At 47.9% G+C, this 27,894-nt stretch overlaps 1 protein-coding gene across 5 annotated transcripts in view; it reads left to right on the forward strand.

Annotated features, from left to right (window-relative positions):
* The window catches only part of DPP6 (dipeptidyl peptidase like 6), an 839,060-nt gene that overhangs the window by 402,061 nt on the left and 409,105 nt on the right, over positions 1-27,894 (forward strand). Inside the window, exon 1 of one of the 5 annotated variants that reach the window (XM_036899606.2) lies at positions 13,369-13,779. The exons of the other annotated variants lie outside the window; for them this stretch is intronic. Within the exon in view, the coding sequence (XP_036755501.2) occupies positions 13,723-13,779 (57 nt within the window). The 5' untranslated portion in view covers positions 13,369-13,722. Of the gene's footprint in view, positions 1-13,368; positions 13,780-27,894 lie in introns of those variants that run through there. 5 annotated transcript variants of the gene reach the window in all.

Genomic DNA, 27,894 nt, shown 5'->3' on the forward strand with positions numbered 1-27,894 from the left:
GCCCCAAGGCTTGCAGGGCGCCCACGACACCCACTTCAGAGTGAAAGCCGAAGCTAGCACCCACTGAGCTGGCTCAGGCCTTTCGTTTCTTTGACAACACGAACATTTAGGGAGCACCTGGTACATGCCGAGCACTAGGTAAGGAGGCACGAGGCTGGCAGTGAACATGGCAGGCAGGCCCTGCCCCCTGCGGCCCAGGGTGGGGCACAGAACCAGAGCCTGGGAGGTGGTGGCGACTTGCTCAGTGTCACGCTGCCTGTGCCCGCAGCAGAGCCTGTGCTAGCACCCTGGCAGTGCCGCCTCCTTTGTCTGACTCCAGAGAGCATAATTGACATGGACTTTTCTGTACTGATTTCTGCCCAACAGCCCCCCACCCAGAGGCTATACAACAAGGGAATTGGGGTCCTGAGAGTGGGCGATGCACAGAACACTTCATCCTGTTGGGCTGCTGGAGCAAAAGTGCCGCCAACAGGGTGGCTTGTGAACAACTGACACATATTGCTCAGGGTTCTGGAGGCTGGAAGCCTGAGATGGAGGCGCAAGCAGATTCGGTATCTGGTGAGGGCTGCTTCCTGGTGCACAGGCGGCCCCCTTCCCACTGTGTCCCTATGCAGTGGTCCCGTCACAGGCACTGATCCCGTCCTGGGGGCTCCACCCTTGTGACCGAAGCCCTGCTAAGGTCCCACCCCCTAATGCCTCCGCAGGGGAGTGAGGTTTTACTGTCAGTCTGTAGCAGCTATGGGATCTGGGTGTCCTGAATCCTGACCTAGCCTTGCCCCATGAGCCACACCAACCAGGTTAATCAAAATTAGGAGCCAAGGAGCCCTCAGGTTGGAATACAGTAGCTGCAGAAAATACAGTGCTTTGTAGGGTGAGCAGATGGAGGGGATGTTGAAAAATAGATGAGGTGTGACCACTGCAGTTTATCTCCACCACTGCAAAGTCACTTGTTCGTGAGTTCCGCATGGGCACAGAGCAGGGCCAGGGAAACATGGAAACAAAAAGGGCGAATACGTGACCAGTGTTCGTAAGGTTGACGCCTTGTTCTGGGCCTTCCAGAGAACTGATTTGTGCTACTGGAGCCTGATGTATCCAAAGAAAAGGGATCAAATCTTAACCAGACAACATGTTCTTTTCGTTCGACCCTGACACGCAGTTTTAATTTTAATTTCTCATGTACCCGTCCCTGCCAGTTTTCTGCAGGCACTTAACATGTCTTGCCTGGACTGCCACAACCACTTCCCAAGCTGGTATCTCTGTCCCAGGCATCTTCCACTCTCTGAAGAAACCTTTCTAAATGGCAATCTGCCTGTGCCATTTTATTGCCTAAACTGTTTGCATCATCTGCAGGGTAGAGTGAGCACCTCAATGAACCAGCTCCTCTGGGATCAAGCCTTCCCCACTCACAGACCCTCACACACAGCGCACCCCAGTGCATTCCTCAGACCCCTCCAGAGAAGCTTTGGGGGCTTCACTTGTACCTGTGTCCCACTTGCCAGCCTGTTCTCCGTGAGTCTGCCTGGCCCCCTACCATTCCGGTGGGACGTCTACAAAAGCCGTCAAGAACCACAGGTCTGCTGTTCCTCCACTGCGAGCACCTGCCTTAGTGTTCGTCTGAAAAGAGTCTCCTTCTGGGCCCACTTTCCCTCTAGACTGGGAGTCCTTCAAAGCCAGGGTTGAGCATTTTGCTTCCTCAGTGTTTAAATAAGCTCTCACATATAGTAGATGCTCAATAAATGTCTGGGAATTAAATGAGAGAGACCAAAAAAAAAAACGATGGCCGACCAGGGATCCCACCGTAATCTCTTGTTTTGAGAGGAGGTGAACTCCCAGCAAGTGGAAACGTCATGTTGGCTTTGTGAGCAGGAACTAGTTTGCAGTTCGCAGTCATTCCCTCCAAATCCTACGCATTAACGTGCCTCCAAAATGACAGGGTCACTGAGGCCTAGACTGACCACGGGCTCCATGAGCATCAGTCCGTGTTGGGACCTCTTCTTGCTCATCACCACCACCAAACATGAAGTTGGAAGCCAACTGATCTCGAAAAGAAGTCTTCTGAATTTGCATGCGTCCCAAAGCACAGTCCAGACCTGCTTTAGTTTGGGTCTTCTGACTGCAAGAAAAGAAAGTTACCTCGCTTTCTTCTGCCTTCCACCAGCTGATGTCCTGGCTCTGTCATCCCCCCTGCCTCTGTGTAGCACCGCCATCCCAGCCACTTCATTGTCATCGCTTTGTTACAGTCGGGATGCTGCCTCCTGGCCCCCAGCTTCAAGCTGACCACTGACGGCTAACAGACTCTTGATGTCTCTGAAGTTCCTCACCGTGTCACGCTGTCACATTAATCACCTGTGACACTGTATTCTTGTCTTACCCTAAGAGGGATACCCAGAGGGGCTTCTCACCGAGAATGACCCTGTGACCGACATTTCGGTGTTCTCCAGTAGCACATAAACTGGAAAAGGAGAACATAGTCCATCCTGCACACTCCAGTACCGAGGAGTGTATTGACACCTTACCTTGTCAGAGGCACAGCAAAAATTGATATGTATTGGGAGACCATCCATCACTTGAAGGATGAAGAGGGTTTCTGAAAGCTGCTCAGAGTAAAGGAAGAAGGTGGCCCTAAATCTAAGGATTATTTCCCAAATTTCTTCAAGTTACTCCTTCTGATGAGGTAGGTGAGTTAATTCGATCCACTGATAGATTCTCAATACTAAGTTAGTGTAGAGACATGAGTTGTCTAATGCAAACAATGTCTGTTATTAATAGTTTTCTGAATGACACCAATCACAAAGGATAAAAATATAATTGTGATTTGGAAGTCTTCATGAAGAAAATATTTCAAAATCAGATTCTTTCTGGTCCCCTGCAAGTTTTATTATATCTGTTGTGTTCTTTCCTGCCTGTCATCCTACTCAGGATGGGCTTTGAGAAATCACTGGAACAGTCTTCAGTCCCACATCCTTTCTGAGATGTGGCTGCAAGGAGGCTAATCTCTGGTGTACTATGTTCAGCACAAGGACCATCTCCCTTTCTTGGCTGAAGTTCACCCGAGCGTCTACATAGGGGATGGAATTCATTAAACACCCCTTCATCCCAGTGTGCTTCCTCCTGTCTCCTGGAGACACTCGGGCTGGTTTGCGAGAGGGACATGTTCTGTGGATGGATGTGCTGAGAACAGCAGGTTCCCGGGGGCCAGAGCCCATGCTGCTGACGGGCGGGCTCTGGCGTTGGCTTCCCGGAGAAGCTGAGGGCTCGGGGCATTTCCAGGAAGGGACAGAGGCCCTTGGAATGAAGGGAAGTCATGGGCACCTGGACAGGCACACAGTCTCTCCTGGCTTCTTAACGCCGATGGCACAGGGACTGGCAGAACGAGCAAGGTCTGCACCTCAGCTGTGCTTATTATCCTGGGAAGGTAGCTGCCCTCACGGGGCACGGGGTTGTTTTGTGTCCCCCCCGAGCAGCTCTCTTCTGTTTCCTGGGGGGCTGCTGGAGATTCTGGCCCATTCAGCACCTCATCTCTTATGTCACATAGGAGATTTTCTCTTTTCCATTTTATTATTTGACAGGCTAGGCTCTAATTCCTAAGGACTTCCACTTGGTTCTAATTTTCAGCAAAAGAGACTCTCAAAAATGACATAGTGAGGCTCATGCCTGGCTGATGGGCCGATGAAATATGTCTTGCTGGTGTGTCTCACCTTTGATTTCTAAGATGTAAGGAGTGTCTTCAGTGGCCACGGCTGCTTTTTCATCCTGCCCCCTTTGACAGGTGGTCATCTGCCCCGTGGGACGCTGATTCCCGAGGGCTTTAGATCCAATGATTTGCAACTCAACAAGGAGACAGAAGGGGAGGCACCCTGGCTGATGCTAAAATGGGCGTGGGGTGGGCAGGAGCCCCAAGTTCCAGGGAAGCTGCTTCTCCCAAGCTCATCATCTTGGCACTGCAAGGGGGGTTCTGGCACAACTGGAAAGCATCTGGCTGAGTCACGCCACCCTACAGCGCCTTCTCTGGGTCCTGCCCCACACTCCCAGGACAGCCTGCACGCAGGGCTTCCTCTCGGCGATCGGTAAGCTGCGCCACGCCACCGAGAGGTCCTCCTCTGTGTGTGCTTCTGTCGGAATTTGTTTGTTGATAATGAGTTGCCTCAAATGAACCATCTGGTTCTGACCTCTTAGTGCCTCATGTGGAGAGACTCTGACCTCTTGATTTTAGTCCAGGTGACATTCAAGTTTTCCAAGTTCTTTCCCGAACACATCTATCACTCTCTTATTTTCTGTGTGCTGAGCACCAGACACAGAGAAAAGTAAGACATGCCCTGAGGAGATCTCACTCTGGGGATGGGTAAGAACCCTTTGCTGAGCCCAGCACTGTGTCCCCTGGCTTGCAGAGTTTACCTAAATTAGTTCTGACAGATTCTAGAAACTGCCTATTACTGTGTCCACTTAACAGCTGAGACCTGGGCTCGGTAGCTTGCATACAGCCAGCAAACGAACAGAGCTGGGATCCGTAGACCAGAAATTGTTCTGACCTGAAAGGCCGTCCCTGGAGCTGATACACAGCATTGCGTCTAGCCTCGGCTTGTCCTGCCCCAGAGAGGCTCGCAGTGAGGCCTCACGAGGGAGGCCAGGCAGGGATGTGGCCGCGGTGAGGCAGGGAGGACTCCACACAAGCATGAGACATAAATGTGTGATGGGGGAGCAGCGAGGCAAGGGATCGAGTGTGTGGGGAGTGGGGGGTTGGAGGGACATTTGAAACAGGCTCTGGAGGATGAATAGGAGCTCACCAGCAGGGAGGGTCTGGCGGAGAGGTAGCGCCCATGCATTGGTGGAAGACATGGTTCTCTGACTCTCCTGCTGTGCCCTTCTTGGATATTGCCCTCCGAGAGAAAATGCTGAGTCTCTCAGACTAACGCTGTTTGTGTGTGTGTCTCCAGTTTTAAGCAGCCTGTCAGAATGTCATTTACACTTTTGTTTACACTTATCCCCAAACTGAGTCCGATGTGTTTTGCATAGTTGGGCAATAGGGGTTTCATCGGCTGATCCTCTTCTGGGCATCTTCTGCATGGACCTGCTCATTCACTTACTTGGTGTTGAAGATGAAGCCTGAGAACCTAAAGGTTTGGGGACAACAACTAGGCCCAGGCCAGAAAGCAGGGAGGGGAACAGAGGTGCTGGGGGACAGAGGACGGGGAGGCCGTGCCAGGACCGTTACCCAGGGGCTACTTTGGGTGGGTCTCTCCTGAAACGCCACTGGAGACAACGTGACGGTGGAAAGCCGAGTCCCCACTGCACCGTGGTTACCCAGACAACCCGAGCGCGCTTCCACAGCTGGCGCCAAACGAGAGCCGCACACACAGGCCCATGAATTTCAACCATGGGCATCAGAGACCGTGAACAAGGCATCTGTCGAGTTGCTGCTGCCAAGGTCATCCTGAGAACCGTGGAGGGGCAGGGACGGCTGGCTCACGGGCTGACCTGTCTGGGCGCCAGAGCGCCCGTGCTCTGCAGCACAGGGGAGACCGGAAGGGCAAAGCAACTTGAACGGAATTAAGCTATTTTGGGATGAAACATGAAAATTAAAAAAATGCAGTTTTCAAAATGTCACGATTGCAAGGACTACATTTGGTACCTCTCACAGCTGAATCGAGGCTGCCATCTAAAAGCTGGGGGTGAATAAAAGAAACTTAATCATCTTAGAGAAAAACAAAGCGTACATGTTGAAAGAATTTAGAGAACAATATGATACACAGTAAGTAAATTACACACATTTAAATATGAAAAAAGAAAAAGCCAGGGGTGAACATAAATGTGAGTTGGTTTAAAAGTCGTTTTGCATAATAGCAGTTTTCCGATATTTGATTATCAACCTTGGGGTATCTACCTGGACTCACAAAATAGAATTTTCTGGCTGGAAGTTCCCTTAGGGAATATCTAGAGAGTGTGGTGCTCCCACAGGCCAGAGCTGGACGTGGGCATGACTTCTGGTCCTGCCTACTTGTGCGACCAGGGGCCAAGGATCCTGACTCCACTTTCTAAGCCCCAATGTCCTTTTCTTCAAATTAAGAATTAACGGTTACTTGCTAGGACCATCATAAACATTAAATGAGATGGTGCTCCTGACGGTGCAGGGCTCAGACATGGAATTTTACTTTCTCCACCTTCCTTACAGGGGCAACGGAGCGGTGCCCGATGGAATTTACATCTTATTATCATCAGTGGTCCAAGCAAACCCCACCCTCCTTCCGCCACCTCCCTTCCAGGCTCCTCTGTCCCTTTCTGGCTCCCTCCTTCCCTTATTCAGCTTATAATCTATTTTCCTTTCCCCACCCCCAACCACCAGCAAGCATTATTATGTTGGATGGGTGGCTTTTTGTTTGTATGTATTTTTGTAAAACACAAGTTTTGTATGAATGCTTTATTCGTTAAAAGGTTTGGGTTTTGGTACATAAGCATATACGTGTTTTGTGTACATAACATTTATGTAAATATATACTTACATATGTACCTATGTATCCATGTGTAAATATATATTTATAGTTCTCATTTTTTTGCCATAAGCACTGTGCTTACGATCCATCCATGCTGCTCTGTGTGCACATGATTGATTCTGATCACTGCTTAGCATGCACGGTGTCCTTCTAGTGCCTTCTACGCAACCCCCCTCAGGGACGGGCACCCAGGGTTGCCTCCAAGCAACCCTGGTCACCACCACATCTTTCTCCTTGCACTTTTCTCAGGCGGGACCAAAGGCGTTCATTTATTTGTTACAAGTGTCCCCTGCTATCAGAGGGGGAGGCCATCAGAGCGGATTTCCTGACTTATGTACTCATGCTAGCACTCAGTGCTTTACCGTAACAGAGCCGTTGGCTTCCAGGCGGTGCGCACAGGGCTCAGGGCCCCAGGAACAGTATTAGCATTTCCTTAGCTCGTAGAGGTTTGTGATCAGCAAGGGAAGCATCTTTTAGGAAAAGATGACATCATTCAAATGTGACGAGTACCTGAATTCCTTTGCCTGCACCACAGGACTCATTTATGCAAATATTTTTGAGCATTTACCTAAGTACTGGAGGTATGGCTTTGGTAAACTATTGGGATGCTTTCATTATTTCCCAGATCCCTAGGGGATTCCTGCTTCCAGGGCACTGAGCCCCACTGCATGGAACTCTTGTGGCATTTGGAAAGGGTCCTGTTTGGATGTCCACACTGAAGTGTGTGATGGGGGCTCATCAGTCAAGCCTCAATCTACCTTACAAGGAATGAGGTACACTCTGACAGGCAATGTGGGTGGTGGTGAACTGTTATAATTAGTATAAATATTTTCTTCCTGCGTGGTGTCTGCTAGGCTGATTATAAAACATGTTAGCATATTTTTCCTATTGTCTTTCCTTTCTGGGGTGGGGGGATGGTCTACCTTGATACAGGAGGATTTTTCAATTGAATTTGTGATTCTGAATGAATCAATATGTACCTTTAGTTGACATGTACCAGAGTCACTCTAGACCGGGGATTGGCAAACTTTTCTGCAGAGGGACCAGATAGTAAATATTTTATATTTTGTAGGCCACATGACCTTTGTCAGAGTGTCAACTCTGTCCTTGAAGTGCAAAAGCATCCATTGAACAATAGGTAAGTCAATGGGCACAGCTGTGTTCTAATAAAACTTTATTAAAAAAAAAAGACAGGAAGTAAATGGATTTGGCCCAGAGACCATACTTTGTGGACCCTGCTCTGGATGCACACCCACTGGCTAGAAGTCAATGTGAATTTAGTAGGTCTAATAAGACAGGTCAGCTAATATTTATTTCTAATTTAATAAGCTGTAATTGTAGGGGGCCATGCAACACAATTGTTAGGAGTGATACAAGGAGAAGACGGAACAGGAATTTGCACCAGACTGAGTGCAGCTTGATTGGGCATGCCGGAAAACCTAAAGTGGCAGTGACTTGCACTAGAGAGAAGTTTATTTCTCATCTCTGTACATCCCATTTGGTGGTGAGCAGCCGAGGCACGCTGTGGCAACTCCCTCTCACACGGTCCTCAGGTGTCTGGGCCCCTTCTGTTTTCTGCCATGAATGGTCTTGGTCTCGTGGTTCAAGACTGTAGCCAACATTCCAGGTAGAAAGACGATGAAGGGAGGGAAGAGGATGTATACACACAGGCTGTTGGTTCTGTGTCTTTAGAGAAACTTGGTCTTCAGGTCAGGGAACTCATCCACATTCTCCCTCCTGTTGGTGATTTTCTGTGTGTGCGTGTGTGCGTGTGTGTGTGTATGTGTGTGTGTGTGTGTGTGTGTATGTGTGTGTGTGTGTGTGTGTGTCCACATTCTCCCTCCTGTTGGTGATTTTCAGTGTGTGTGTGGGTGTGTGTGTGTATAAATATACTTTTTTCCCCCCAAGCTTGCTTCTTTAGGTCCTGGACTGATTCCCCAGGGAATCTTACCTTGCTGCCCATATTTTTTATTTTTAGGGAATTGTTGGAGGTAGCTTTTCTTGCAGGTGAGTAATTCTAAAAAATCCAGTTTTCATGAACCCTAAAGGCATTTTGATCTCTAGCTCCCAGCAACAAATCAGCCAGCATGCCTGTATCTTGTAGGTAGTTTTGCTGCCTGCACATAGTAGGTGCTTGATAATGACTTGCTGAGTGGGTGATGTTTGAAGCAAAGCTGTTTTAGCTGATGGGCTACTCAGGGCAAGGTGAGTGGAGATCAGAGGAGGCCTGCATCAGCTGCAGAGGGACTCAGGCCGGCACTGTCTACAGACAAACCTAATGAGCTGAGCGTGCCAGCCACCCTGGCTGGTCCCACCTGGAGGGGAGGTAAACCAGCGTGTCCACATGAACAAGTTCTACGCAGCGCTCCTGCAAAGGACTGAGTTGCCTCAGGTCCAGTCAGTGAGGCCGATTGCAGGTAGCTGAGGGATTCCCAACGGGACTGGGCCATGATGCTGGTGGGACCAGAGGTGAGCCACGCAGCAAGGTGAGCAGCTGGGGGCATCCTGGCTGGCAGGGGGCCTGCACGGGGCTGTGCCAGGTTCCTGCTGCCTGTGGCCCAGCAAGCGCGCTGAGGAGCTGCTTTGATGGGGAATTAGCTCCTGACAGCCCTCTGCTCTGAGTGAAGGTGTGCCTACCCACAGGCTCCCACCCTGCCCCTGGGCACAGGGCACCCTGGCACCTGGGGAAGGCCAACACACTCGCAGCACGTGCGCTCCTGGAAACAGGTCCCTCCGGGACCCGTGGGGCAGGGACCTGTCCAGGGTAAGGTCTTGGCGAGACCCATTGGGCTGCCTGTTAGCAGAAGCCGGGAAAGTCAGGAGCCTCACGCCTGCTTGGAGAATGTGGGCAAGGAGCTCAGGGGTTGGAAGAGCCATGGGAAGTGTGTGTCCCTCTGTGCCTGTGGTGTGTGGCCAGGGTTTTGATCGAGCAGAACTGGGTCTGAATGCAATTCTGCCATTTACTGCTGACGATGTGACTTCGGAAGAGCCCCTCAATCACTTCAAGCCTCAATTTCCTCATGAGTAAAGAGGGCAAATAATAAGTGTTATGGGCCGTTCCTGTCCCGCAAACACACATGTGCAAGTCCTGACCCTGAGAACCTCAGAATGTGACCTTGCTTGAGCCAGGGCCTTGACAGAGGTGATTAAGGTCAAATGGCTCCGATCCAGTCTGACTGGTGTCCTTACAAGAAGAGATTAGGACACAGATGTGCCCAGGCCCCAGGGGAGATGGGGCCACATGCCCAGGAGGAACCAACGCCTTGATCTGGAGCTGGGAGAAAATGAGTTTGTGTGTGTGTCAGTTGCCCAGGCTGTGGCACTTTGTTGTGCAGACGAACTAGTGCAGTACATACCCAAGGGATTGCTACAGATTAATAAGGACAATATGTATAAAATGCTCAGTGTGGTTCCTGGCACACACGCTACATATTCTCAGTAGCCTACTCTCCAGGAAGCAAAGGCCTGGGCAGTATGGCCCGGCCCACCGAGGTTAAGGTCTGGTTTAGTTACTTACCTGCTGGGCATCCCCAGGTTTCATAGTTAAATACCCTGAATATCAATTTCCCTTTGTAAAATGGGGGAACGGGCAGTGCGTGCTGCACAGAGTTGCTGCGGACTGGCACACACCCAGTGGCCACTGCTGTGTCACCAGCCGGGCGGGGGGCTGGGGGTCACCAGCTGTCCCCCGGGGCTAGGTATGCATGGTGTTGATTACTCAGTAAGGCACAGGAGAGGAGCATGGAGGGTACACATTGGACTCCACTCCTGTCCCTGCTGGGCCTTTTAGCTCTTCTCTGAGTCATATTCCCCAGTCTCTAGTTAACTGAAACTGTATTATACACATATGCTGCTTTCCAGAAATTTATAAATTCCTTTTTCTTTTCAGTCTGGACAACTTGGGATACCACATCCTGTATTTACCAGTAAACCTTTTCTCTGCCCGATGAGGTTTAGATGATAGTTCTGACAACACTCTGAGTTACCAGGGAACTCAGCTTGGGGGTCTCACGGACACACGGTGCCTGTAGTAAGACTCACACCTTGAGCTTGCAGGATAAGCTTGAGTGTGGGGTTTGTCCTTTGGAGAGACTCTGGTTAATTTTAAAATACGGATAAAAGGCAGCCCTTTCTTTTAAAAAATACTTTATGGTGACAAGAAGACTTAACATGAGATCTACCCTCATAACTGGTTTTCTGTGTGCAGAACGGCATTCGCTCTCAGCACTGGGTTGATCTGCAGAGCTCTATGGCTTTTTCATCTTGCAGAACAGAAATTTTATGCCTGTTGAACAGGAGCTCCCTGTTTGGGCCTCCCCCGGCCCTCGGCAACCACCCTTCCCTCTCTGTTTCCAGGAGTGCGACTACTTAGGTTCCTCCGGAGGGGGGTCAGGCAGCACTTGCCCTCCTGCGACTGGCTTGCTTCTCCCAGCAGAACGTCCTCCAGGTTCCGTGTGTTGCTCTGTTTGGCAGGAAACCCTGCCCTTTCTCTAAAAGCAATAAAGTCAAGCATAAAACTTGGCTGCCTGGGACCTGGTGCCAGAATATCCCAACAGGTTCTGAGTGTCACAAGCTGGCCTGGCCACCACCCAGTGATTCCCAATTGTCCCACCAGATGGCCCTTGACAGACTGATAAGCGAGGGGTGTGGGAGGCCTGGGGGCTGGCTGGTGCCCAGGCGATCAATGACCTGATGCCAGCAGGAGACTCCTTTGAAGAAGCAGGTATAATCTTGCAAATGTGCGGGAGCTTTGTATTATATCCATATTCACTTTAGATGCAGAATAGTATTTAAGGTCTTTACAGAGAAGTAAAACAGAAGTGCTCAGAGGATTGTACACCCGTCCCCCCACCCGCGCCCCAGTGCACAGCTGAGCATCTGGGCGTCTCCCCTCCCTGAGACCCAGGGCACTGGATGCGTGATGAGGAGTAGTTAGGGTCAGGCCCTCCCCTTCCTCCCCACCCTGCTCCTGTCCCAGTCTTTGGCTGTCAGGCCTAGGGGTGGTCCTAGCCTTCCTGGGTGAGCAGGGATCCTTTCTGAGGTATCAACAGAAGGGGGTTTAAGGTTTGACCCCCATCAGGGGTTGTAATTTAAGCGAAGCTCTGGAGGACAGACCAATTCTGGGATGCTCAGGAGTGAGACTGAACTCCTGAAAGGGTACTTAGCAGCAGGGGCCCCTTCCCCCGTCCCTGAGCCTTCCCAGACGGCGGGGGTCACACGGGAGGCTCCCTTCCTCCTGGGTCTTTGCTCAGGGGCCCAGAGGACAGGTTTGCTTAGTGGCCTCATGCTGTTGTGTTTCTGAGGCCCAGGCATGGGTGAGGCGGGGCAGACACCCTCCGCCACTGAGCCTGCAGCTGTAGGGAGACCCCCCCGAGGGTTGGCCCGGCCTGTCACGCTCCCTCAGCCGAGGCCAGCAACCCAGGTTCCACACACTCTGCGTTAGTGGGGCCACAAAGAGCACTTAGGGATCCAGGACCGCCTGATAGGGTTATTTGTTCTTTTTTGTGTTGAACAAACCAGGCAAGCTCCCGGCTACACATCCTGAGCTCTTGAAACCTGTGCTAAGGCAATGCTTAGACCGGAATTAAGTCCAGGTTATGGTAGATGAGCAGGCGACTCTGCCACATTTGGATTCACCTGTCAACTCTAAGAACAATACAATGTGTTGGATTTTGCTACTATGTGTGTTTTGTAAAATGACTAGGGCTCCAGGGTACTGGGAAGCAGCAGAAAGAGGGGAATTCTACCTTTAAACACCTTACACTACATTTTTTAAAGAGTATCTACTTTGCCTTCTCTCTGCAAGAACTACACTGAGCTTCACAGCAGTGCAGGCCAGGGAGGACTTTCATGCTGAGGGTGTTTATTGGCGCTGTGGGCGGGGGTGGGCTATGCACTCCCAGGTGGCCTGAAGCCCTTTGGGTGGAGGTAGAGGCCCGAGTCTAGGAGGAGCCAGAGAGTGTTAGCAGAGGGCACCATCCACACACACGGTTTCCTGTAGGCTCCCGGGGCCCTGAGCTGGTCCCTGGTTCTGGAAGACATTCCCGCCTGCTGCCCAGCAGCTGATCAGCTTACTCACAATGGCATCTCTCCTCTACCAGCCGCCTTGGCTGCCAGGGGTAGGGACAGCGAGGTGCAGGAGGGCACGGCCAGTGTCACATAGCTAGGACAGCGGGCAGGGACAGAAGGACGGCAGGTCTGTCCTGCTTTCTCCTTGAGCTCAGGACTCGGCAGGGAGCTGTGGTTCCTCTAAGGTCACCCACAGGCTTTTCTCTTTTTCTCCTAACCAGCAGACACCCTTGAGGTACTGGCTGGCTTTCAAAGAGAAACAGGACATTCTTTGAGTTCAAAGACTAAACAAAATCTGTTTTCTGAATTTTAAAGAAAATAAAGGCCAAGATTTCCACACCTAGCTTTCCTGCAAAACCCACCTGGCAAAGAGAAGAGATGCCCTTCTTAGGCACGCCCCACCTGTCCCTTCAAAAGCACCGGGCATGGCAGGAGGAGGAACAAAGAGCATCTCCCCAGGGGTCCCTTGTGTCCCCGCAGGGAAAAACCTGCCGGCCTGCGCTGTCGCGGGGCGCAGGCTAGGCCCCGGGGCAGGGTGGCGACAAGGACCCGTGGCTGCGGCCTCGAACCCCGGCCAGGAACCCCGCCTGGAACGTAGGCACCTCCCCCGCCTTCAGCTTCCTCTCCAGGGGCTCCCCCTTCCCTCAGCAGCACCCTCACCCCCGCATCCCTACACCTCTATCCCCCATCCCCCTCGTTCTCCGGCCGCTCCCCCGGCCCGGCCTGGCCCCGCCCCGGCCCCGCCCCGGCCCCGCCCCCGCGCCACCTCCCCAGCCGCTGGCCGAGTCCGGGCATGCGCCGTGCGCCGCGGGAGGTGAGCGGGAGCGGCGCGCGCCACTCGGGTCCCCTTCCTGCACCGCGCCGCCACTTGCCGGTTGCTAAGCAGTTGCCATCGTTTCTGGGGGCATTGCAGGGGCTGCTGCTAATTGGAGAAGCCCGCGAACCGCAGCATCGCCCCCTGGGCGCCGCCTTGCGCGCCGAGCGTTCAAAGAGGTGTTAGGCTGGGTGCGCTGGGGTGCCCACTGTCAGCGCAGCTCCCCAGAATAGCGTGTGATTTCGGAAGTATGGACTGAGTCCACCCCTGCCCGCCGACCGGACTCTGCTGGCTCCCGCCTCGCCGTCACACCGCACCTGCGCCCGTGCCGCGTGCGCCCGGACGGAGACCATGACCACCGCCAAGGAGCCGAGCGCCGCGGGGAAGTCGGCGCAGCAGCAGGAGCAGGTGAGGCGGGAGGGGCGGGACGCGTGCTCCCCGGCGACCGGGCCGGGGTCGACTGTCCCCACCTGGGCTGCACAGCTGCAGACAGAAAGCCGGCTTCTGGCTGGAAGGTCCCCTGGTCTGTCAAAATGCGCTGGTACAGGGCGCCTCGGCGAGGTAAACTTGGTGTGCAGGGACCTTGGGACAAAGGCCTCTCTCATCAGAGCCGCCTGATTTAGCGCGTCAGTGGTGAAGGTCTCCAGCTACTTTGGATTTTTCTGGATGGGAATGGAGCAGGTGGGTAGGCTCCGTCAAATTCTTGCTTATTCTGATCCCCCAAAGGATGTCATTTTGGCTGTAACATAAGCCAAAGGAGGCATATGAGCGATGTTTAAAGGACTTTGCTTTTGATTTCCGTGTTCCTCCTTTTTCTTGAAATATCTCAAGAAATTGAACAGACGACTGCTGCTCATCCTGGCATTTAGAGAGCGCAGACTCTCCCTGCCAGAAAAGCCTATGGACGCTCAGTTGGGACCGAGTGGGGGCCCCAGCTGAGAAGCAGCAGGTCTTAAAAGGCAGGCCAAGGATGGCCAGTCCGCCCTGGTATCCCCCGCATGGCAGAGGGCACTCATGCCCTGCCCTGGGAGAGAGAGACCCGCCGTCTGCAGAGGCTTCCAGCTGGGGAGTAAAGGGGAGCCAGTGAGCTGTGCTTTACCACTTGAGTGAATACTGAATTCCCTTCTCAGAAGAGCTTGAGGGTTCTTATCTTTTAATCACTGCTTAGTTCCCCTTAAGCAGGTCATTAAAATAGATCCTGGGAGACCCCAGAAGATTCTAAAGCAAGTTGCTCAAGCTTGGTCAGTCAGCAGCAGAAGCTGATTTCCCCTGTGCGTTTCGGTGGTGGTAGGGCTGACTTGCTTGATTGGAACCAAGGAAGGGGACACCTCTAAAGTTCAGGAAAGCAGTCCTCTTTGAGGACACTGTGTGACAAGCCCCTTATCATAGGAAGACCACTTTGGGTCTGTATTTTTTGGTGAGCAGCATTTTTTAGGTCCTTTCCTCAAAGCCCAACTTTTGATCAAAAAAAAAAAAATAGAACATATTAGTAGTATCAACATCATCTCAAGAACTTAAATAGAACTTTATTTCTTCTTGGAAATCTAAGAATTCTCACACAGAGGGATTGCTTGAGGGTTAATGCTCAGTGGAGCATGTGTACATGTTCACAATACCAGAGTAGGCCCTCCTCTTAAAAAATTCTACAGAGTATGCTTTCCAATGAAGAACTATGTCTGCCCTGCAGTAGCGCCTGTAACTAATGGGGCTTCCTCCTGTAACTGGTGTCCTCCTCACCAGCTATATCACAAATGTGCCCTGGGCCTACTGGCTCCAGTGAGGAGTCAGGTATCATTTCTGACTGGGGACAGAGGTGCTAATTATAGGGAGGAGACATTACCCTTTCTAGGTCTAAACCCAGGGGTGGGTGCTCCAACCACTCTATGTGATGTAAAAGACCACCTGTGGGCCCATGCAGTTTGGACCCCTTTTGCCTAGTTGCTCACATCAGGAGGATGGAAATAGTTATTTAGGGTGTGGGTTTTGGAGAATGTCTAAGGTCTTGTTTGACTGTCAACCTCTTGGTCACTGGAAATCTCCTATGCTTGCACCTGGCCTAACACTGAAGGCCAGAGAAAGCTCTGGGACACTGTGGGCTCCGGGAGTGCTTAGGGAGGCCCCTTTCTCCATTCTCAAGAGGGCATCTTCTTGATCCTGAGAAATGCATGCACTTCACCTGTGAAGTGGAGCAGATGGAGGGTCAACGGCAGGAGTAGGGTAGGGGAAGCAAAACTGGATAGAGCACAGAGATCTCACATCTGAAATAAATCGACCTTTAAGGGACGTTGGTGAAAATCTTAAACTGCTCAGAACACAAGGAGGTAAATTGAATACTTACTTCGCGAAGACTGTTTCTTCTTCCTCCGTTATTTATCAGTTAAAAAAAGACATTTAAACAATTTGTTCTAAATGCTTAGACTGCAGAGCTCTTAATGAGTTCTTAATTCTTTATTTCGTTTTTTTCCTTGCTAATGGAGCTTTGGGGATAGCCCCATACTCAACTGGTAGGAGTTCTAGGGAGACCAGGACAGAGGAATAGGTTATCTATTTATTTATTTTTTAAGGAGAGAAACACGGATAGTGCTAGCTTGTGGTTTGGTTTGGTTTTTAAGTTGGGGATCATTATATTGTACTACCTTTGTGGCTGCCTCTAAATCAGCAAGTCTTATTTCTTAATTGAAACTCCATGCCAGCACCGTACATCCTAGATTGTAAGGCGCTGATCTGAGGTTTTGGATTTCATGTAACCTGATATTTACGTCCAACACTGTTTGAAGTTTTTTCTGGTGATGGCAGTGGACTACCCCTTGGTTCTTAGTGTGCTGCCAGAGGCGTGGTACAGTTACTTACCTGCCTCGGTGATTGGAAGCCAGGCATGTGGGTGGCGGCTGGAAATAACTTTCGTTGCTGAGGATTACTGCAAACTAATGAAAAAAAAAATCTAGGAAAAGGTATAAAACTAAATGATTTTCCCTATTGATTAGAGATTGCTGAATTTTTCCAATTTGTTTGCAAATATATGAAAAACAGATAAACGTGTGTTTTAAAAAAAGGATATTACATGAACACAGCAGAATAAAATGGAGAATATTCTTCTAGAAGACCATTTCTCCTTCACTTTGGAGATGTTAAAACTAATTTTTAAATGAAGTGTTGACAGCCCGGAGATGTTTGGAAGCTATCTGTCATTTAAGCTGAATGGATTGGCCTTGGGCTTTGGCTCTGAAGCCAGTTAGATGGTGCAGCGGTTCCTGGGGAAACCCAGCCCCCACGGGCCAGCACCCTGCCTCAGCACATGCCCACAGTTAAGCCTCATAGGTGAAGTAGAAAAAAGCTGAGGCTAATTTGGTTTACATTTACTATTTTCTCACAAAGAAATCCTTCCTCAGAGAACCAAATTAAGGGATTTTTTTTTCCCTTAAATAAAAGCACAAATTTGTTTTAAAATATGCTGTCTATTTCAAATGACTTAAAATTGAAAAGCAGTGATCACAGTGGTGCTGAGGGGTGAGAGAAGACAGGAAGATTAATTCTCCATGCTTCCACGGCACATTTATTCTCAAATACTGGGCAGTGATACATTTTTAGGGGAGGATTCTGTGTCTGTGCTGTGTGACACACATGTGCAGGCCTCACATATCACAATCACAGAGTTGGAAAAGACCTCACCACTGCACCTCGCAACCTGGTCTGCTTCCTTGGCTTCAGAAATCACATGAACAAATAAGAATATGGCTTTCCTTCAAAATAGTTCCCCAAAGCCTCTTTTCATATGGAGATCTTCTGTGTTCTATTGCTAGCTTGGGTCTTCTTCTGTATGTAAAGTTCAGTCATCTGTCTGACTTCTTTGGATGCGAAAACCACCAGGGCTGACAGGGCTTCGTGTATATGACAGTTTTTGTTGCTTCTTAGTTTTCTCTGAAGTGCACAAATCCTAATACATAGCACTGATCTATTTTCCTATTGTGAGCTCCAGGACCTAGTGTTGACTGGTAGGTTAAATTATTTATCTAAACCTTTGTACTAATCCATTAGAGAAGAGTTTTCTGATGTGGATGGAATTTTATAAACAATGAATTCTCCAAAGGGGACGTTAAAAGCATGGGGTCCGGAGTTTGGGGAGGGAACAGGCCTTCCCCAGGGCACCCAGGTCATGACCCTGGAGCAGGCCCTCTGACATTTCCAGGGCTCTTTGCTTTAGATCTCGTTGCTTTCAGTAGTAAAATTAGATACTGAAAGATTAGATGTCTTTGACCATCATGAGAGTTAAATTTGTTATGTGACTGTTAAAGGAAAAGGCAGCATGAGGCGTCGGCAGTGAAGGTACATGTGCGGTTAGTAAAGAAGAAGGAGGAGAAAACCCAGAATGAGATTCAGCACAAGGAAGTGCAAATATGACTGATTTATGTCTCTCCCAATAGGAGATGTGGTCCTTTGATGATTCAAAAAGGGGATGCAGTAATTTTACCAGCGTAAATTAAATTCTGTTCTGCTCGTGGTCTAAGTTACCAAAGCCCCTGTGGGTAAAAAGGACATTGAAGAGTAAGGAGGGCAGGTGTTGAAGGGTGTGCAGGGATCTACCTGGGCCTTGCGGACTCCAGAGCAGGGGCTGCGACGGGCGTGCTGTGTGAACGCTTTGAGAGGAGACGTCAGACGTGTCCTGGAGGGGCCACATTCAGGGCCGGACCGCCAGGCCTGAGTCTGGGGGCGGGTCCTGGGGGGGCAGGGCAGGGGGTAGCACCCGGGACGTCTGCGGCCAGAAGGAGGGTGGCCCGTGCATGCCCTTCCTAGAGGGGGTTCATCTGGTCTCGCCACCGTGGAGTGACCAGCCAGCCTGAAGCCACGGCGCACTGTGCTCTGGTGCCTGCAGGGGGTTCCCCATCCTCTGGGATGCAAGTCACTTGATACACGAAACTGAGTCAATAAGCAAGAGTCACTGAATAGACTGAACGAACACCTTAACAATTCCAGCTTGGCCGTTTGCACAGCACAGACTCAAATGGAAAGCGGCTGCCTTTTCTTTCTGAAAAATGCCTTATCTGGGCATTGAAACACATTTTACAGGTAATGCTGACATTCCATTGAACTTCCTCCTGCCCCTCATTTTGAATACTGGAGTTACAATGGCACGCGTAGCCAAGACCTTCAAGCGCTCCAAGGAAAAAACCTGGGGGACTTTGAGGGTCGGAGGCTGCTTTCTGTTAACCTTCCCCAAAATGTCTTCCAATTCCTGCCTGTGGGAACTGTGAGGATGCTAATGGCTTATGGTAATGAACAGTCACCATGTTTCTGCCTCATTGGGAATCGTGGCATTATTATCTCTTCCGGAAATGAGCCGTGCCGGTGTTTGGCATTAATAGATTTGGCTTTGCAGTAGACATCTTTCACCCGCTCTCCGTGAGAAAGAGGGCACAGTGAGTCTGCTGACCTAGCGGTCAAAAAACTGAGGAAAAGATTATAATTGGGGAAGAAGTGTTTCTCTATAAGCTTTTGGAGATCAGTGGTTGTTTGAAGTCCTTGCTTTAAAAAGATAAGACAAGTGGAGGTCGTGTATTCTTGTTTCAGACATCGTTTGTTTCAGACATGCCTTTAAGTTTTTGGTATCTTTACCTTGTGGCCTTAAAAACCTGGGAGTAGATGACAAAGTCAACTTGGGTGGACTTTAAGCCTGACTCCCATTGTGGTGATTCTGCATGAGGTTGAGGCGCTGAAGCCCTTCCTGACTTGGGTGGTCTGTGTTCTTTGAAGTGCCGAAGTGGGTGAAGGTCGGGGGAGACGATTCAAGGGACATGGCCCAGGCCACAAGATTCGCCTTCCTCCCTCCACATCCCTCTGGGGTCTTGACAGCCGCATCCCATGCAGGCTTTAATCACCACTAGCGCCTGGAACATACCATTATTTGCTCACAGTTGCCTCTTCTATCAGACACTCCACCTGGCCTTGCTAAATGACCAAGACACGTCTGATCACTAAAATAATGTCTCAGGTCAGTGTAACGTATGATTCTCTTTGAGAGCATTCATAATTTTAAATTCATAATAAATTTAATAATAACTGTGGGTAATGAAATTATTTATTAATGGTTGGAATTTCACAAAGTTATGGCAGAGCTGATGGAAGAAAAAAATATGGTGTTTAATTCTAATCAATAATGAAGAATTAAGCAGAGGTCACAGTGAAGACAGTCTTGCCATCCCTGAAATCACCGACAGGTCACGTACCCACCGTAAGTACCTGTTAATTCCACATTTACGTCAGAGCCGGTCTTGTATCAGGCGAGTGCCGAATAACAGGTCTGTGGTTGCTTTTGGCTTCCAATTCGAGGAAGAGTTTATAGTAATGGAGCTGAAATTTGCAGCAATCCCTTTTAAGAATCCTTGCCATGAGCGCACTGAGTCAGTGCCGTGGGCCCGCTTCTACAGGGTGCCTGTCTATTTTTAGCAGTGGTGGCTAGGATGCCATATAGGATCTGAATGCAGTCCTACACCAGTGGCTTTACAGAACGCATTCATGGTTTAATAAAGTCTTGATAACAGAATGCTCCGTGATAATTTTTATGTTATTCCCCTGCTAATATCAGATCAATTTTTAAAGAGGCTTAACTTCCCTTGCCAGAACTCAAGGAAAACTGCCTTCCCCATCTGAAGCTGCACGAGGCTCTGAGCATCATCTCAGCTGCTAAACTTTTAATTGGGAACACAGGCTTCTGAGGAGTGTCTGAACGCACCCTTGTGTGTGGAGGTGGGGGACAGACGCAGAGGAACCAGCGCAATCTGCCGATTAAAAGGGGACAGCCATGGTGGTTGGGATGGGTGCTCTCTCCAAACTCATTGAAAGGTCAGGGTCTGTCATCTGGCGTGCTCATATGGTTCCTCTGGAAGATGCTGGGGACTCGTGTCTTTGGAAGGATGGATCCAGCCATTTGAATAGCTTACCCATGGCAAGATGAACATTGCAACCAGAGTTCGAAACCCATTACCTTTTTTTTATAAATTAATATGCAACACAGATGCCCTCAAATGGTGGTGATGTGTATCTTAAAATTAATGAAATAATTTTACTTTTCTACTTTGAAGAAGTGACTTTTCTTGTTAGAATTGGAGGTGGTTATAGCCTTCACTCAGGGAATTCTAAAATTATGCCTCTCAGTATGTATCTTAAGTTGGGTCCCTTAATACAGGAGGGAAGTAAACGTATTTTTAAATGTTAATAGCTTGCCAAATAGTTTGTGCGCTTATTAGCTGTTGGATCAGAGGAAGGGTTTTATTTTGACAAACAGGCACAGGAAGAGGAGGGGCGAGTTGCAGAAAAGGGGCGTCAGGTAGGACGACGCGAGTTCGGAGGACAGACTGCAGGGGAGGCTGAGCTCTGTCCCGTGGGGGCGGGGAGACGATTTGGGAAAATAGGAACGACTCAGCAGGGCTTCAAAGCCATGAGGGCCTGGAAATCAGCAAAGGGTCAGCAAAATTGTGGAAGAAAGGGGAGAAAGCTGACTTAACATGACATGTTTCTGCTTAAAAGAAGATTTGGAGGAATATAAGAAACTGGAGGAATGACATAGACATAAAAATTATTTTGTGAGTGGGATTATTTAATCCAGGCATGTTTTGATGTTCTGAAAAGGGTACTGGAAGCTTCTAGTTTTCAAAAAGTTAGAAGATTTGTGATGTCCCAAATACAGTTCAAGGTTACTTAAAAGGAACAAGATATTTTAAGGCATTATGGTGTACACACACACACACACACACACACACACACACACATAAATGTAGCATTTCTTGAAATAGCCTGAGAAATTTTTAAGAAAACTCAAGACAACCAGAATTTCTGGCTCTGATTTGGAAAAAAAACCATTCTCCCAACACCACGTCATATGGTGCACAGTTAAAGAATGAGATTAACCAACGTGGGAACTTGGGCAGGTAAAAATTGTTTAATCATTGAAAGTCATAAAGCCTTAATGCCTCCAAACTCCCTTAATACATTTTACTCATTTTACCTGCTCATGACCAGGGCCGGGCAGGTAGCCTGCCTCTGCTTGCCAGTTAGCCTCCTCGCCGGGAGCTGGGAGAACATGTGTGTTTGGTGTGGATGCCCCTGACTGCAGCTCTTCCCCCAGCTGGGAGGCCTCGGGCAAGTCTGAGCCGATTCCACATCTGGGGATAAACCCATCACACTGCTGCTGCAAAGGAAATATTTATTAAGCACAGGATACTGTTCATAGTGTGGAGATTTCAAACTCCTGCTTAATGAATGCTTACTAGGTGCTCTGGCATAACAGTGATATTTGAATGGAATCTTCTTACTTTCAGCATTTGGTAAGGGCTTGCGTATCCACTCTAAGGTGTGTTGTTCAATAAAATCATAGAATATTCACCTTTTAAGGCATTTTGTAGATCATTTTGCTCAGCGACCTTTGGATTTATGTTTTAGTAACAAAAACCTTTTCCCCAAACGCAATAAGCCAAGTCTGACATGTGGAAGATTTCCTAGTGGCCCCAGAACCTGTCAGCCGAGCTCGGGAGGGGTTTGGAGCAGAGCTTACTAACTGGGTATCTAATTCAGCACTCTGATTTTACATGGGAGGAAATAAGGCTTAGAAGGGTTGAATAAATTACCTAAATCACACTTTCAAATTGCAGATTCAGGACACAAACCCTGTTTTTTTTTTCTGCTCAAAAGTAAACAATCCCGGCTGAGACGTGGTAAAAATAATACACTAAGAAGATTAACACTAAAGCTGATATTAACTGGAAACTGCAAAGGAAAGCAATTAGGCGTTACAGATGCATTAAAAAAAACCCTGTCTGGAGATCCCATTTAAGTTTTTAGTTATTTAATGAAGGATTTTGAATATAAGGAAACAAAAAATGAGGATGTTTCATGTTTTTCTCCCTGATTTTTAAAATTAAGCAGCAATTAATAAATTCTGCATGCTTTGGAGGTGTGCAATAGGTAATTTTCTATCTCATCTTACACGTGAATAACTTCAAAGGTAGTAGTTATGTAAGTGGGAAAATGATACTGAAGGAGAGGAGTTGGAGCATCACCTGTGTAAATGGGTTTTGGTTCAGCAGTTCAGATGTTGAAACACCTGGAAATTGGTTCTCAAGCTTCAACCGAGCCAGTGGTAAGTCAGTCATTACCCTGGGGTTGCAGGTCCCTTTTGAGGACCTGATGGAAGCCGGGGGACCTGCTCACCAAGAAAAGTCCCACAGCTCCTGATTTTGAGAGGCTCACAGACACTGTTTTATGTGTAAACTCCAGGTTAAGCGTTTCTGTTCCCTTAATGTGGGCTTTCAGCGGGGGAGTGCAGCGTAGGAGCTGATCAGCTTGAGACTCAGGTAGGTCTGAGTTCAAATCCCGACTCTGGTATTTACCAGGTAGGCGCTTGGACTGTTTGCGTAACCTCAGTTCCACACTGACTAATAATAGCTCTGAATGTTGTCAGTGTGGTAATTTTGTATCAGACTAGGTAAAGAATTAGAGACATGGTGACAGGATACGAGTTGGGTCAAAGTTTTTTCTGACTGCATTGCCCTCCTCCCCCGACAGCCCGTCGGCTGCAGAGAGAGGTTGCTGTGACTGGATGCCCAGGTCTCCTTCACGTGAAGTGTGTTTGCTGTGTGGAATGAAGTAGTTGACTTCCCCTAACTGCTGCTGTGCTTGAAATTGCATAGATAATAAGCTGCACTTGAAGCAATTAATCTGCAGCTTTTGACTCTATTAAATTCACTTATGCATGTGGCTAAATAGTTATGTTAAGGTACTTGAAGCTTACTTGTGGTTTATTAGTTGTCAAAAATGTACTTGCAACTTAGATGCTTATCTAACTCAGATCAGTAATGATACTGTTCCTCACCTGGGGTGGTCCCTCAGCTAATATATGCAGCTTTGTATGCAAAGTAGACTCTGTAGTTTAGATTTATTTACATCTTACAGTGTGGCCAGGTTTAAGATTACTGCATTTAGTTTCTGAAGAATTATGGTCCTTGAAACAAACAGATAGATGACTAGAATTTTTTATTGGTTTAGTTCTGTGCAGCAGTAGTTCTGATGAAAACTTGAGATATATGTAGTTATGTTGTCATTGATCGAATGAAGAAATTATACTTAAAGTAACAGACAGTAATGGAATCCATGAAAAACAGTAAAGGGAAAAAAATCACTGCACGAGAGGTCGGCTTGTACCTTTTGTGAAACCTGTGGTGGCTTGCAGAAAATGTTCTCATCAAATGACTACTAAGGAAAAATACTAAACTTCTCTGTGTTTTTCACTCAGATCTTTTTTTCATGAAAGAAACTCAAATTATCTTTTAATTCTGTAGTAGCTTCTGAGCTGATTCAGTGTCTTCCATTTTAGGAGCCTACAGAGAATTTGGAAAAACATCAGATTTTTAATTTTCAAAAAATAAGATTTTATGAGCTTTTCCCCTGTGGGAGAATCCTCAATTCCAGCCTCAAATTGCCTGTTTGTTGACACTGAGAATATTCGTGGAGATTATGTATTACATAGTCTTATCAGTAATGTGTGTGAGCTTTATGATATAGGGCTCATTATTTATCCCACTTCTGCCCAGTCTTCTCATGCTTAGGAATATCAGTTATTTCCTTAGTACGTAAAGAGGTATAATGAATCTCAAGATAACGAGATTATCTCGGGGGAAATTATTCAGCCACAAATCAGTTACACCCATACCCACCACATTCTGTCCTGTATGCCTTTGTCTTTTCTAGCCCCCAACTACCAGACCAAAAGGGAGAGATCACCTCACTGAAGGATCTTTGATAATGACTTGTACATGGATAAGCTTCTTGGAAAGATAAATCCCTTGGCTGGTTTTTGTTGTGCTGGTTAGAGATTGCCCAGTTCAGGTCTGTTGTAGCCTAACCAGAGATCTGATGAGGGACGCCTGCAAGGCGTGAACGAAGAGGTGCATTATTTTCTTTCTTCCTGAGCTCAGTAAGTGCCATGTAGTAACGATCCAGTGTCATTTGTCCCCAGCCATATGTATGTTATAGAAAAAGGAAGCAGTTTTGGTGTGGTTGACCTCTGCAGAGATACACTGTCTCCAGTTTCTTTGTTGGCAGTTAGAATCCCTGTTGTAGAAGCTGTGTGCACACGCATGGTCATCTGTCCTTCTGTCCAGCCTGCCCTCTGCCAGCCCTCTGGTGTGGACAGATGTCCCTCTGGTGTTGGTCATCGTCCAGTGCCTCAGGCTTGCAGAGAGGGCGGGAGGCCGTCGTGCCGGAGGTTAGCGATGCACACCAAGGACTGCTGGGTGCCGTCTCACCAGAGTGCTTGCATCATGAGTTTCCTCAACAGTTTTACTGATACTTTAAAGCACAAATTATACCTGATGATCATCAATTTCATGTAAAAATACAGACTGTTTTGACGGAAGAACTGAAATAAAGCAACCATTTTTCCCCCCCCTCAAATTGTTTTTGCTTTAAGGCAGGTGAAATTTTTATTTCCAAACACAGGGATGAAACTCCTAATTTTTCTCTGTATAATTTTGATACCTAGAATAGAAAAATAATAGGATTTTATATTTGTGTAACATTTAACACAGTGCTAATAAAAAATGTAACACAAGCCACATACGCAATTTTAGATTTTTTAGTAGCTACATTAAAAAAAAGAAATAGATAGGATTCACTTTAGAATACATTTTATTTAATCCAATATGTCTAAAATATTATTCCAACATGAAACCAAAATACAAAATTATTGATATTGTTTCATTCTGTCTGCCCATACTAAGTCTTTGAAATTTTGTGTTTTTCACCCACAATCCATCTCAGTTCTTACTCCCCACATTTCAAGTCCTGAATCTGCGTGTGGCTAATGTGGTCTGTTTTGGATAGCAGCTCTGTACTGTGCTTGGTTTTCACATTAAATTACCTCATATTCTCTACTGTCTTCAATTCTACAGTCAAATAAAGCTTTCATCTGGTAATAGAAACCATATCTAAGTTCCATATTATGAAGAGAAAAATGAGACAGTTGTACTTCTGTTTGAACTGACATCGGCAAATGTAGTAATTTTCTAAAGTGTCAGAAAAGGTATTTTCTTTCTGTGTAAATACTGCGAACTAAGAAAAAGGTAATACTCATTCTATATAAATATTTACTGAGCATTTACTAGGTGTTAAGCACACTTCTGGGCACAAGGAACTGGAGGAAATAAAGCAGTTTTAAATTTATCAAGTTTTGACTCTGTGCTAGGCTTTGTTGTCTGCACTGAATCGTACCGGAAGCCTGAGTTGGCATTTACAGAAGGAGTGTTGCAGTTTTACAAAGCCTGTTTGCCTTGTGTCCCCTTCTGCCACCACCACCCCACCTCCTGCCCCAAGATGAATACTAGCTCTGGGATAAGGCAGCAGCCTTGTCTGGTTCAAGACTGAGTTGGAAGAGGCATTTGAACCATTGAGGGTTTTTTTTTTTTTTTTTGGTTACTTCATTATTGCTGCTCACTGGGACTGATGCTGATTAGAAATGGGACATGGGCATATACAGGGGGTTCCACAGCTGTTCTTCCCTGTCCTGCCCATTGGCCTGTGGACTTCTGTTTGTTTTAAGCAGACTGATGGTGTGCAGTTGCAGAGGGCTGAGAAATCGAGCCTCAGGGAGAGCAGCTCCTTTTATCCATCGAACCTCTTATTCCTCATACAGAGAAGCTGGCTGCCGGAAGCTTCTACAACAGTACCCCTAGCCCAGTCCCTAGGAGAGAGCTCTCCTGTCCCTGCCATCTCCAGCCAGGAAACACTCATGGAAAGACTGCCCGGCTTGGCTAAGGCACGAGTCCATCTGCAGACCAGTCGGCCAGTCTTGGGACAGGGGCACCGTGAGTCCACTTTCTGAACTGTAAACTGTAACTGTTAGGACGTGAAGGGCTCTCACTGTGTTGTGATGCTCTGTGTATTTGCGTTTATAGAAGGAAAAGCATTTGAAATGCGAGGAAGCAAAACAGCCTTTTTTTGCCCTCAGTTCTCTCTCCTGGGGCAGCACGAGCACAGTTGGACCGGCTCTGCGTTTCTGACCTACCCTTCCATCAGGAGCAGAAGGGTCTACACCTCCATCTGCCTGGACGCTTTACCAAGCAAGCTCCATGCACAGAAGGACCAACAGAAGCAGGGCCGTTGTGTTTGGTCTAAACCTGCTGGTATTCTGTGCCATGAAGAGAATCATGTTTCATCAAGTTTCAGCTGCTGTAGGCAGCACAGTCGATCCCAACAGCGGGAAGCCTGCCGTCGATCTTCAGGGAGCTTACGCAGAGGACTTGGATTCGTTAGACCATAGCAGTGTAGACTGATCAGAAAGTTTCCCGTACTTAGTTCCCGGTGTACTCAGGAACATAGCATTTATGAGATATTATTATGGAAAGCATCAAATACTGAGAGGGGTTGTATAGGCAGTAAGCATTATACCTCTTGTCTTCAAGATGTTTGAAGCATAGAAACAGGGTCACATTAGCTAAATATGCCTAATTCAGATGCTGATACTTGAGTCACATGACTCTGACATCATCAGCCTGGTTTCCAAAGCCACGTACAACAGTAGATCAGGTAACAGGTGAACGTCCATTATGAACTGTCATAACATACACACCGAGGGGGCCTAACTGTCGTCGTACCTTCTGGTTTGTAGTTCGCTATGGAAGCTGGCCTGCTTGCCAGTAAGAACGGGCCCATTAGCCATTTGAGGAAAATAAATGAGATAATAAGGGAAATTCAAAACCAAATGCCTTTCCACACACATCTTGAGAAAGTTCATAAAATTGTTTAAACACAAAGAGCTATTTTAATGATGACCGTGAACTGTCAGGGTATTGTTTCCTTTCCAAGATGTACTTTTCCAAGGTGGCTCTGATGTGAAAGTCTCTTTGGAAACTCAGACATAGTTCTTTGAATTGGCACAACTGATCTGAAGCTAAAACTCTGTGGTTTGTGGTAAAAAAGAAAGGAAGGAAGCTGTTTTGCTCAAAAGGCCGAGGAAGTGAGGCCACATGTACAGAGCGTGTGGTGGGCGATGGCAGGTGTGCCGGGTCCAGCTGCTGTCGGCGGTCGGCCTGTCTGGGGCAAGCTCCGGCCTTGGGGAGGGACAATGTCCAGGAAGCTGTGGTTGGAAGGAGCGCGCCCATGTTCATCATTGACTGGCTTCTCTTGGGCACTGGCTGCTCTTGGTCCCCCAACCGTGAAGTTTTACTGACCCATTGCCATCTCTCATGTAAGTGGGGAGGTTGTTTTTCTTGACCGAGAACTCCAAGAACAATATTACCAAGTTTCTGAGCAGTGTGAGCTTGCTGTCTTTACAGATTTCAGTGTGAGCTCCATTCTTCTTTGTCTTTGAACCTTAGGCTACTGGGGAGGGTTTAGGCTAGCTGTGTTTAGTGCTGGAATTCCCATAACAGTTCTAAGTCTTCTTTTTAGCTAGCGTTATTATTATAAGTATCAAATATTTTGATCTGAGCTTGGTTTGTAATAGAGAAAACCAATTTGATTCTATAATACCAATGA

Source organism: Manis pentadactyla, chromosome 7 (genome assembly GCF_030020395.1).
Source record: "Manis pentadactyla isolate mManPen7 chromosome 7, mManPen7.hap1, whole genome shotgun sequence".
In the NCBI taxonomy this organism is placed as follows: Eukaryota; Metazoa; Chordata; class Mammalia; order Pholidota; family Manidae; genus Manis; species Manis pentadactyla.